Below are 12,412 nucleotides of genomic sequence, written 5' to 3'. Positions count from 1 at the left end.
AAATGTATGTCATAAAACTGAAAAAGTGCTGAGTAGTTAAGGAAAGTGTGTTTACAAAATTTTCTGAGAAACAATATTCATAGCATTCTACTTTTCGTATGTAATACAGCAAATACACATAAATGCATTCAATAGCATTACTAAATGCATGATGACTTCTACACTCATTTTAATTTCGCCAAGGATTTGGGGTTTTTAATACTATGATGGGAATGGAGTTTTTTGAGACGGTCTGCATAGGGCATCTGTTTGAGGCCGGTAATCCTCTTTGTGAGGTATTTCTGCAGCCTTTCCAGTTATTGTAGATGTTTTGTGAGGTACATACCAAAAGGGGTACTGTACTCTATAACGGGTCTAATGAGTGATAAGTAGATGGGAACAATGACCTCTTTTTTTCCTGGATGAGAAACCTTGTGTGATGAGGTGTGACACGTAGAAGGATTTCCTGACTACTGTGGCGATGTGATTATCAAAGTAGAGACTACTGTCCACCTGTGTCCCAAGGTCTCTTATCACACTTTCGGTGTTAAGTAGACTACCACCTATGCAGTAGCTCATGGGTACAGAGTTTTTACCAAAGGGGATGACAATGCACTTTTTGGCATTGAGCTTGAGGCCATTGCTTTGACACCAGGCAACTGTCTTAGTGAGGCCCTTTTGTAGGATATCCACATCATTAGAAGTTTCAGTTATGGCTCCTAGTTTGCAGTCATCTGTGAACTTCATTAGCCAAAGACCTTCTGTGTTAGCCTGTACTTCAGAGAAGTAGATACCAAACAGGAGAGGACCCAGGACTGAACCCTGTAGTACTCCACTTGTCACTGGTCTGAAGTCGGATTTGGAGTCTGCTACTTTCACAGTGAGAGTTCTGCCAGTGAGCCAGCTGGCAACCCATCTTGTGACATAGGGATTTATACCTAGTTTAGTGAGTTTATCTATAATTCCAGAGTGGGGGATGGTGTCAAAAGCCTTGGCAAGATTTAGATAGGCTGTGTGAACCACCTTACCCTCGTCTATGGTTTTGGTGACTGCTTCAAAGAAGTCTATCAGGTTTAGGAGACATGATCTGCCTTTTACAAACCCAAACTGGGTGGGGTCCAGAGTTTGGAGATTACCAATGTCTTTGTTTATAAGTTCCATGATGATACTTTCCATGGTGTTGCAGACCAGGTTCGTTAGGCTAATGGGGTGGTAGTTCCCGGGGTCCGTGGTGGCTCCCCCTGATTATTTAATTGCTCAAACTCACATAGTGGCAAATAGCGAGTAAGAGAACTGAACAAAGGTCTGCATGATGGAATATTTTAGCATCTGACAGCCCTAGCTATGCGCACAAGGTATCATGTTATTATTTTACTCATCTTTCTTTCAAACTCCACAGATATTCCCACAGCAATACTTAGCTGCCCCCTCATTCTCTGCCTGGGTTCCTGACTCCCTCCATTTGTGTGTGTGTGTGTTTTTTTTTCCTAGTGGAATGCTTATTTGGGCACTACTGCTTTCATTTGCTTCTTTTCTAGTGGACAAGTAACTACTCCTAAGTAATTCTGTCTCTCTCTTCCATGATGGCCTAATGGATTCTAGTAAAGGAGCCATGACCCTTTTTGTCTCACATACTGCTCTGGTCTAAATGTAAGCTTTCAGCAGAACCTACAGGTATACTAAGCATATGCAGTTGATGCAGAGCATCAGCTGTGCATCTGTCAGAGCCAGCAAACATGGATGCAAGCATAAAATAATAAATAAGAGCATGATTTCACTTAGTAAACAGCAAGTTTATCAGTCTGTTTAATCATTTTTTTTAAATCTGAAATTTTAACTTCAGCTCTAAATACCATAATTTTATACATGATGTTTTTTGAAAAAATCAGATAATTCAAGCTTATATTTGGAGACCATAGATCTTTAGGTCACAGTTAAGTATAAAACCATGTAAGACTATCCAGCCTACATGATGGCAAACAAACATACTTAAAAAGACAACTGAAATACACACATTTCAAGGAAAAGAAAATGATACAATCAAAACCTTAGCCTACTTAAAAATGAAAATTGTCTTGGAAAAGAAAATAAATACATTTTATTGGTAAAGCAATGTTCCAAACATCTACTAATAAACATAGAGTCAGTAATCTGATGGCATAAGGATCTAGTTATACTGGGAAATGAAATATAAAAAAAATTAAACTGGAGTATGTTGTGAATGAAAAACAAAATCCAGGACTTATAAGATCTATATTTGCAATATTTTGGATCACATGTGTTTAACAGTGTAGTGTGTAATGATTGTTTGGATACATCCTGGGATTAATTAAGGTTCCTGCTATGTGTCACAGATCAGCTTAACACTATGCTATACAACATTTTGTGCACAAACCTCTTTTCCCCACTGGCATAGAAAAAGCCTCCAGTATTAGTCCCAGTCAAGGATCAAACATCATAGGATGTTCAACAAGGCCAACAGTACACTCTGACATTAACAGTAAAAATAAACATTATATGTTTCTATGTACCCCTATTCTGCTTACTTAGAACAGACAAAATACACCAGCCACAATAGTGCTCAGTCCCCAGAACACACAGTTGTAGGCAATTCCCCCTCCACTGTAATGTGCAGTTTCCGAAACACAAATTTGTAGCCTATTCCTTTCCCTCATATTGGTCTTTGAGCACACAACTGTATACCTCTTCACTCATTGCTGCACTGTTTACTTCCTGGAACTTACAAGTCCTCCCTCCCCATATTATTTAAACCCAAGAGCACACACACACTGAGAACCCACTTGCTCTCATGCAGTTTAGCTTCAAGTGTGCAAAGTATTTCCCTAACACCCCTCTTTCATTCCTACTTGTAGTCATGCCCTAGATAAACTACTCAGTATGAGAAAATCCTTTTCACATCCTCCATCTTGCAGTCCTATCCTTTGCAGAGACTTAGCACTAAAGGTAGTACTCTGAGTCCATTATCTGTGCCAGTACATAACCTGGATGAATAATAAGCCTTGCCCCATCTGCTATTTTAACAATGTCATTGTAACATAGCAGTGACCCATACTAAAAATGCCTTAGTAGGTCAGTAGTAATAGCCACTCAGAGTAAGAGGTAGGACGAGGGTAGATCAGCTGTCGTGCCACACTTTCTGTGGTATACTAGACCTGACATTTTATCTCCATACCCTAGTCCTTTATACACAAATCACTTGAACAGCAATTAACAGCACTTGTTCAGGTTACAAGAACCAGATTCAAGCACTGCAAGCCAAGTTTTCATTTGATGTGCAGCTAACTCCTAAGCTACCCCAACTCTCATTCTTGTGGGTCATCAGCAACGTAGTAGCTTAAATATCTTTCTGCTGATGAAATCTGCATGGTGGACAGAGTCTAAAGTGTGCTCAGCCATTTTTGTTATACAAAGAGTAAGATTTTCTGCACCACACATAGCATTCTTTCTCAGCTTTGGATGAGCTACTGAAGATAAAACCTAGTAGCACAATGGGTAGCATTTTCAACTCACAGCAAGACGTTCGCCAGTTTGGTTCTCAGCCGAGGTGCCTTCTGTACAGAGTCTGCATGTCCTCGTTGTGTTTGCATGACCTTTCTTTTGAGGGTCTATATTAAATCATCGAAAACCCTCTTTGGTCAATGGCATTTCATCGGAAATGCCTTTCATCTAATTCTGCTCTTGTGGGGGGCTTTGCCCCCACACCCCCTGCTAATTATATTTACCAACTCCAAGATCACACTACAGTGAGGAAAGGGCAAATTTTCTGATCTTCACTATACCACGACCTCAGTATGAACAGTTCAACTAATGTCATGTTTGATGTAAGTGCACCGAAAATGACATTCGCTGAACTGAATGTTCAGTGTTCTAATATAGACCGTCTTTGGATGCTCTGGTTTCCTCCAACATTCAAAAGATACACTGTAAGGTGGAGTGGGGACTCTAAATTGTCTGTAGGCAGGAGTGTGTGCACATGTGATATAGAAGAAAGACCTGTCAATGCATTTCCATTTCCACTTTGCCTTGTAAACTCTGCAGATAGCAATGCCTGTCCACAAGGACACTCTAGAAGTCGGATGCAACTTGTAATGTAGCAAGTGAGTGAGCACATCTTAAAAGTTACAGCATGAATAAGTATTCTTTTTTTAGGACTAGCATGGATGTTAAAAAAAAAAGAAATGCAATCCTTAGAGGAAGATAAAGCCTCAGGATTTAAGTGACTTGGTTATAGTAAGAATGTAGCCAGGAAATGGTTACTTGCGATATCTCTTTTTTTCATTGACTGTTGAAAGAATGATTAAAGACATTATGATAGGAACAATTTGATTTTGTACATGTTCTTACATATGGGCTGCATAGGAAAATAATTAAACATTGCATGTTTGTTCATATAATGCCTTTACTTGTAAGCTAACAGAATCATGAAAAATGAAGAGGTTTTGAAATAAATTTTGCCCATACACCCTTGAAATGTTTCAGAATGTTTTACTTGCAATAAATCATGTACTTTAACTCAGTTAATACTTTGCAATATTAGTATGTAGTACTGGATAACAGGTTCCTAGATGAAATATTATTTGAGAGTTTCAAGACATTTGATTCTGTAGAACACTGGGTTCCCGGCCAGAAATTGTTCTTCAGTATTCCAATACTTTTTAATCTCCAGAACCTCAGGTGCCCAAATGGAAAGTTTCCTTGAGTATTCTAAAATTTATGATTGTGTTGAACATCAGATTATAGTCACTAAACTAAGGTATTTTATCATACATTACTATCCAATCAACTTGGTGGGTTCCTGGATGAATAAAAGATGGGTGAAGTTTAAAATAAATGGAGTAGAAGACACATCTGTGTTTAAACTTTATAAACATGTTATAAAGGGGTCTCAACTACGGGATATATATTTCTTCTAACATCTTTTATCAGTAGCTGGCCTCTAAACCCCAAACCTATTGTTCTCAGACACATAAGCTCTTTAATCCTCCTTTAAGGTAAAGAAATGTGGTAATCCTTCCACTTTTAAATATAAGAAATTAATATCAGACCTTACTTTATAGAAACAGCATAGTTTATACAGTACATTAAGATAAATTAAAGCTTCCTTGAAGGACATCTCCCCATGAAGAATCGAAGTGTGACATGGATTGACTACAAAAAAGCACAACAGACCCCAGGAACTATCACCCTATAAGCCTTACTGGCTTGGTCTGCAAGGCTATGGAGCGCATTATCATGGAACTCATTAACAGACACATTAGGAACCTCCAAACAGTGGACCCTAGCCAGTTTGGCTTTGTTAAGGGCAGATCATGCCTCCTAAACCTGGTGGACTTCTTTGAGATAGTTACAAGGCTATAGTTGAGGGAAAGGTGGTACACACAGCCTACCTAGACCTTGCAAAGGCCTTCAACACCATTCCCCATTCTGTTATTATAGACAAGCTCATCAACCTGAACATAAACCCCTACGTTACAAGATGGATTGCCAACTGGCTCATGGACAGAACCCACATGGTGAGAGTTGCGGGAGCTAGGTCCGACTCTAAATTGGTTACAAGTGGAGGTCCCCAGGGCTCAGTCCTAGAACCCCTCCTGTTTGGCATATACTTCTCAGAGGTACAGGCAAGCAAAGGAGGACTATGGCTGACCAAGTTCATAGATGACTGCAAACTAGGGGCTATAATTGACTCTCTGGCTGACACAGACATCCTCCAAAAAGGTCTCACTGAGACGGATACCTGGTGTCAAAATCATGGCCTCAAGCTAAATGCCAAAAAGTGCATAGTCATCCCCTTTGGAAAAAACAAAGTACCCACAAACTACCACATAGGTGGTAGTCCCCTAAATACGGAAGACGTAATAAGCTGTCTACTTAACAAATTAGGCCATGGCTATAATCTGGCTACAATAAAACAAAGAAGTGTAAAGACTTCTCATTTTCTCTTTGTCAATGATTTAAAACTCTATAGTTCATCAGATGAGGAACTGAAAGCACAGCTGCCAGTTGTCAAAACTTTTTCAGATGATATAAGAATGTCATTTGGTCTTGATAAGTGTGCAAAAGTGACCTTTAAAGCAGGAAAACTACAGCACCAAGAAAACATCAGTTTGGGACAAGAATGTGATATAAAAGAACTTCAGCAAGAGGGAGTATATAAATATTTAGGAACTGATGAAGGATCAACAATTAAACATGAACAAATGTGAATAAAACTTAGTAAGGAATATTTTAGAAGACAAATTAATCCTGAAAACAACATTGACATCTAGGAACAAAATTCAAGCTGTAAACCAATTTGCTCTTCCTGTCTTAACATACAGTTTTGGAGTGATTGACTAGCCCCAAATCATGTTGGATAGACTAGATAGGTAAACAAGAAGGATGCTTCATGCTCACCAAATGATTTATACAAATCAGTGCATACCAATATTATATATTCTCCATTCTGAAGGAGGGGAGGTATGGGCCTCCTTGAAATAGATTACATGTATAGGTCTGCAACTGTGGGACTGCACACATACCTGCTGACCTCACAAGACCCAAACGTAGTGAAAGTTTTGAAACATGAGGAGAATAAATCTAAGATTACTTCCCTGCTTAGTCTGGCAGAACCATAGCAATATAAAGCAGGAATGGAAATCAAACCAGAAGTAGACAAAAATCAGGAGGCAACTGAATGTGCCAAAAAAACAAAAGAAACAATATACAGTGAAGAATCAGATGAGAAGGCAAGAAATGTGGAAAATGCATAAATATAGTTACACGTATAGAAAACTTCTTGAAGAACCTCATGTTGATCAGGATCGAATGCAGGAATGGTTAAGGTGAGGCAAATTCAAACCAAAAGATGAAAAGTTAATATTGGCAGCCCAAGATAGTGGATTACACACACGTTGGTTTACAAAGTCCATTAAACATGTAAGTTTTGTAAAACAAAATTGGAAACAGTCGCACACCTCGTTGCTGGTTGTGACATACTGATGGCAGAAGGACTGTATACTGAAAGGCATAATAATGTGGTAAGACTCCTGCACTGGGGATTGTGCAAACATTATAGTATTGAAGTAGCTAAAAAACAATGGAAACATGAGCCACAAAGCATTACAGCAAATGCTGAAGTCTATGTCAAATGAGATCACCCATTACCAACAGTTCAAAAGATAGATGCGAGAAAACCAGATATAATGGTCGATGAAAAGAAGATAAAAGTAGCATTGATCATAAGATAAAAGTAGCATTGATCATTGAAATCACTACACCAGGTGATTACAGTGTCTTGCATACAGAGAGATACAAAGTCATAAAATATCAGGATTTGCAGGCAGAAAAGAGAGCAATGTGGAAGAAAGATACCCAGACAGTTCCATTAGTAGTAGGAGCAGTGGGTCTTATAAAAAAGAATCTAGAATAATTTTTAATTACCAATACATGTAACTCCATATGAATTGCAGAAGGAGTCATTGCCGGCACATTAAGGGTGCTGTGAAGAGCACTTCTGGCTGACATCAAAGATTGAAACAATACTAATTTCATGAACTTTAATTGTACTTTGACTTAGGAATGGGGTCCATTCCCCTCATAGTAGTAGAAACCCAAAAGACTTGGAGAAATTAAAAAAAGAAAAGAAACTTATTCATGTGGACGGTGCAGTGGTGCAGCGGTAGCGTTGTTGCCTCACAGAAAGAGGTTCTCCGGTTCAATTCTCGGCTTCTATGTGGAGTCTGCATGTCGTGTCGTTTTTTTTCTGGGTACTCCGGTTTCCTCCCACATTACAAAGACATGCGTCTGGATTGTTTCTCCCCAGGCCTCCACTGAAAATTGGCTTCGCTCCAAGTCGGATTTTCCCGGTAAACAAATGTGAAATAAATAAATTATTTTGTTATATCTATATGTACCTGTCTATGTCATTGCCGGTAATTAATACAGTTAATATAATTTAACATGTATTATGCCACAAAACAACTGAATAAATGCTGCTACACTAATGTGATTTTGTGTTTCCATCAGGATGTCTTGTTCCGTTGCATACTTAGTGTCCCAAAAATGGTATAGTCTGAATTACATTATTTCAGATGCTTTGCCCCAATGTTCACTTACAAGTCAAGTAATGTGAATCACTGCCTTCTTTGAATGAATCTGGACACAGTATTAGTTTTCCTTTCGTGGAAAATGTCATCCTCCTTCTAGACAAATAAGCTAAACGTACATGATTGTAATACCTTCCAGCTGTATTCCTATCTCTGTTACCTGCCATCCACCACAGTATATTCTTAAACTGTAAAAATGTCTTGTTACTCTATCTGCTTTGTTGACATTAAATTGGCAGTATAGGTAGTGACTGTTAAGGCAGAATTCAGAATGACTCCAAAGTGCTTGCATTAGGAGTGATATTATACTGGATATACTGGATATCGTCAATGAACCTGAATGCTATGTTTATTAATTTCATTACTATGGAAAATAGCATAACATTAGTGTTTGGGAATGATTAGTAATTCTGCAAATACCGCAAGCAGAGATATGTGATTTTTTTTTTTTTTTTTTTTTTTTTTTTTTCTTTAGGATTGCTCACACAACCGAATATAACTTATTATATTCATTCAGCAGTATATGTCCTTCATATTCATAACACCAAAGAGGATAGATTAGAAGTAAGGTCACTGATAAAGTGAAAGAAGCAGAAGAGGACCTAAGACAGAGCCTGGGGGGACTCCAGTACTGAGATTCCAATCTTTTGAGAAAGAGTTATTCGCATTAACTTGAAAGGTTCCATCATTGAGGTAGCCTTGAAAACATTGGATTGTATTGTTTCTAAACTTAAACTTTACTAATTTGCTGATTATTATGGTTAATTGTTGAAAAATACTCTGGTAATATCTAGAAACAAAATGGCATATTTTCTAAAAATTGTATCAGAGCAGTCAAAAAGTTGTGGTCAGAAAGTAGGTCACATTTACGTGCTCAAATAACTACTTGCAGAACACATTTTCAAAGATTTTTTGTGATAGGGCACAAATTGAAAATAGGTCTGAAGTCCTTGAGTTCAGTGGGAGAGGGTGCTTTTGGGAGTGGTATAATTATATAGTATTTGATGACAAACTGCACTATTTCAGATGTGAGGGACAAGTTAAAAATGTGTGTAAGGATCTTAGCAATTTTTTTCAGCTGCATTTATATTTTTAAGGAATGTGGGATGAAGCTTGGAGTACTTGGTAGATGTGGAGTTTAGGCTTTTTAATAAAAGTTTGGTTTCTTTGACAGTAATTTTTAGGAAAAATAGAAAGTCACAAAATATTCATTCACCACATGCAGCTATGATGGAGTATAACTAACTTGGCCATGTTTGTTAGTAAAGGAGAAAGGAAAAGTGTTAATGTTTGTATTGTAGAGATTAAGATGTACCTGTAGTTCTCTGTGAAGCTGTACTTTTAATCACAGAATGTTTCATTGGCAGTTAGAGTGGGATTTGCAATATGCCCTGACAGTTGCTTTGTGTCTTTCCAGAAAATTTTAGGTTTGTTAAAGAAAGTAATGTGTTTTTGCCTCAGCTATTTAGATTTAGAGTCAGTGCTGTTGGTTGCTGTCTAGTTAGGTTCCTATATATAAGGTAAGTGGTGTTACATTTCATTAAGTTGGTTCTGCTTGAAAAATTTTCATGCCTTGTCTTTCTGTGTCATCATATTTTTAACAGCTGTAGTAATCCAGCAGCACAGCTGAGCCCTGAGCCTTCTGCATGTGAGGGGAGAGAGGTATTCTTTTATTGAGGTCAGTGTGGAGATGAGGTATGAAAAAGCAAAGGTGAAGCCAAATAAACAGTTTAAAGGGGGGCCAGTCTATGCCATTGAGGTGTGCAACAAGGATGGCTAGCTTATGTTGTGGGAATGGTCTACCTATAACAACTTGAAGAGGAAGCTTTATTGTTCTGAAAGAACATGAAGATAGGGCAAGCAGTGATCACCTAAAATAGTAAAAATGACGCCCTTCTTCATAATATGTAACTAATTAAATGATCTGAATCAGTTTTTAAATGTACTTATCAAATGAAATATACACAAGATGATTTTATTGTCTTTTTCTGGATCACATGATCCTCCTCTTGAACTTGCTGAGGCAGCCATCTGGTCTTTGGGGGGAGGGGGTTGGCTCACCATTTGAAAAACACTTTCTTAGGTAATACATAGTCAATGCAAAGATCTAGTATATTAAATATGAAAATTATGCCATTCTTCAGATACACTTGAAAGACATTAACAGATGGTAGATAAGAAGGTGATATTAATGCAATAAAACAGCTTTTATTGGGTGTTATTTTGTGGATGTGAGTACAGATTCAAGTTGTTAACTATGAGAAAGCTGACTACATTCAGAATAGAGGGTATTTCTCCAACTCCAAAATACAACAATCTTAGAATGACTTTATACAACAGGGAGACATGGTAGGAGCACCCCCACACACACACACATACCACGTGGTGGAGCAGTGAGGCTGCTCCAGTGTAAAGCTATTATAAATGGATAACATTTTGCTTTCATTTCAACTGCACTTAATGAATTTTTTTTTCTATAATGCAATGCAAACTAAAGTAAATAAAGTAGTAAGACTGATAAATTTAAGAGAGATGAAGTCTAGTAATATGATGTGAAAGTCTTCTTTACTGTTCCCTTTTGTATCTTTCTGCTATCTGATCCAGTGGATTAACAGAAGATGCAGCAAAATCCTGAAAAGATTTAAGGAGGAGTTACCAAAAGGTTTCCTGGGTAAAAGTTTTAACATATGAGGGGATATATAGCAGTTTTCATTCCACTGTTTAGCTTGCAAATGACTCATAAATTTTCATTGGCACCAAATTCACTTTTTATTTATTTCACATTTGTTTACTGGGAAAGTCTTACTGGGATAATATGCAATTTTCAGTGGAAGCCAGGGGGGAAAAAGCTCCGCATTGACGTAATATGGTTACAGCTAAATGTAAACCTACACATTCATACTGCAAATATTTGGACATCTATAACAAGCTGAAAAAGGACATTGTTGATATAAAAAGTATTGACAAGATGCAGTTCTTAGAGATGACATTAAACACATAAGTACATTCTTTAGAAAATGCATGACTATATAATATAGCCTAGGCAAAACTATAGCTGATCTTTATCTAAGGAATAAAACATAAACTGGTAGTGGAAGGAGGGAGGAGATAGCTCAGCCTGGGGTGCTGCAACATTATTATGATTATTATTATTACGTATCATTATTATTATTATTATTATTACATAAAAATCAATGGTGTTTCAAATAATTACCTAAAATGATTGAAGACCAAGTCTAGGATGTTTAAGTGAGATTATCCACAAGTACAATGGAAAAGTGGATATCATACTATACCAGGTATTAAACTGTGTTAAACTTACTGCTGTAATTTCACTTTGAAAATGGAAGTATATATGCACAAGAGAACCATCATTACCTGTAGCTGCGGAAGCTCTTACCTGATCATCATATATGGACAAATTATAAACTACAAAAGATCTGCCAGGAAATAGAGTGACAGCATCTTTGATGGGGCCTAAATCTTCCTCAGGGTTTACACCTTGCACCTGTGAAGGAAATAAAATAAAAATACAGAATATTAGAAATATATTTGTGTTATCCCGTGCAAATTACCATTCAGATACTAACATTAATAAATAAGACTATCTTCAGATCTAGGATATTACAAACCCACAAGATTTTCTTGTGTTTTTATAATTTTGGATGAATGTTCAGAATAAGGACTATAGCTGGTAGGAATAGGAATTTGTAACACCTCCTCTAAAATTGTTGGTTTAGTTTAATTCAAATTGTGAAAGTAAAAATCTACACACACACACACACACACACACACACACACACACACACACATACACACACACACACACACACACACACACACACACACACACACACACACACACACACACACAGATCTCTCTCTCTCTCTCTTTCTATATATATATATATATATATATATATATATATATATATATATATATATATATATATATATATATATATATGGGTCTACTTCACATCACCTAAATCTCACTGGACTGAATTTCATTTGACTGAGACCAAACCACCTAATTTTCAAAAATACTGAAAACTCATTTGATTGTTTGTCATTTCACTGAATTGTAAGCCATAGACATGATGTGGGTTTCCCTTCACCTGTGACTTGTTTGTGATAAAAAGAAGTTCTGTAACTTAGAGTGCTGACTGTCAGAATACTGATAGTCATGTAGAAAGTAGTGTTGTAGTATTTCTAAATGTGGGTATGTCTCTTTACACTTTTACAGGAAGTATCTAAAGTAATATGGTGGATGTGTTGTGCATACCCAGCAGTAATGGCAATGTGTAGAGTACTGTAAGGCAAGT

At 37.2% G+C, this 12,412-nt stretch overlaps 1 protein-coding gene across 1 annotated transcript in view; it reads right to left on the bottom strand.

The window, feature by feature from the left end:
* ADGRV1 (adhesion G protein-coupled receptor V1) overlaps nucleotides 1-12,412 on the bottom strand; it is a 3,979,741-nt gene that overhangs the window by 3,866,075 nt on the left and 101,254 nt on the right. Inside the window, exon 5 of the mRNA XM_044064182.1 lies at nucleotides 11,488-11,595. Within this exon, the coding sequence (XP_043920117.1) occupies nucleotides 11,488-11,595 (108 nt within the window). The remainder of the gene's footprint in view (nucleotides 1-11,487; nucleotides 11,596-12,412) is intronic.

This window comes from Protopterus annectens, chromosome 2.part2 (genome assembly GCF_019279795.1).
Source record: "Protopterus annectens isolate FY-2018-M chromosome 2.part2, PAN1.0, whole genome shotgun sequence".
Lineage (NCBI taxonomy): Eukaryota > Metazoa > Chordata > Ceratodontiformes > Protopteridae > Protopterus > Protopterus annectens.
Note: the sequence above shows the minus strand (reverse complement) of the source record. Positions and strands in the feature narration are given on the sequence as shown.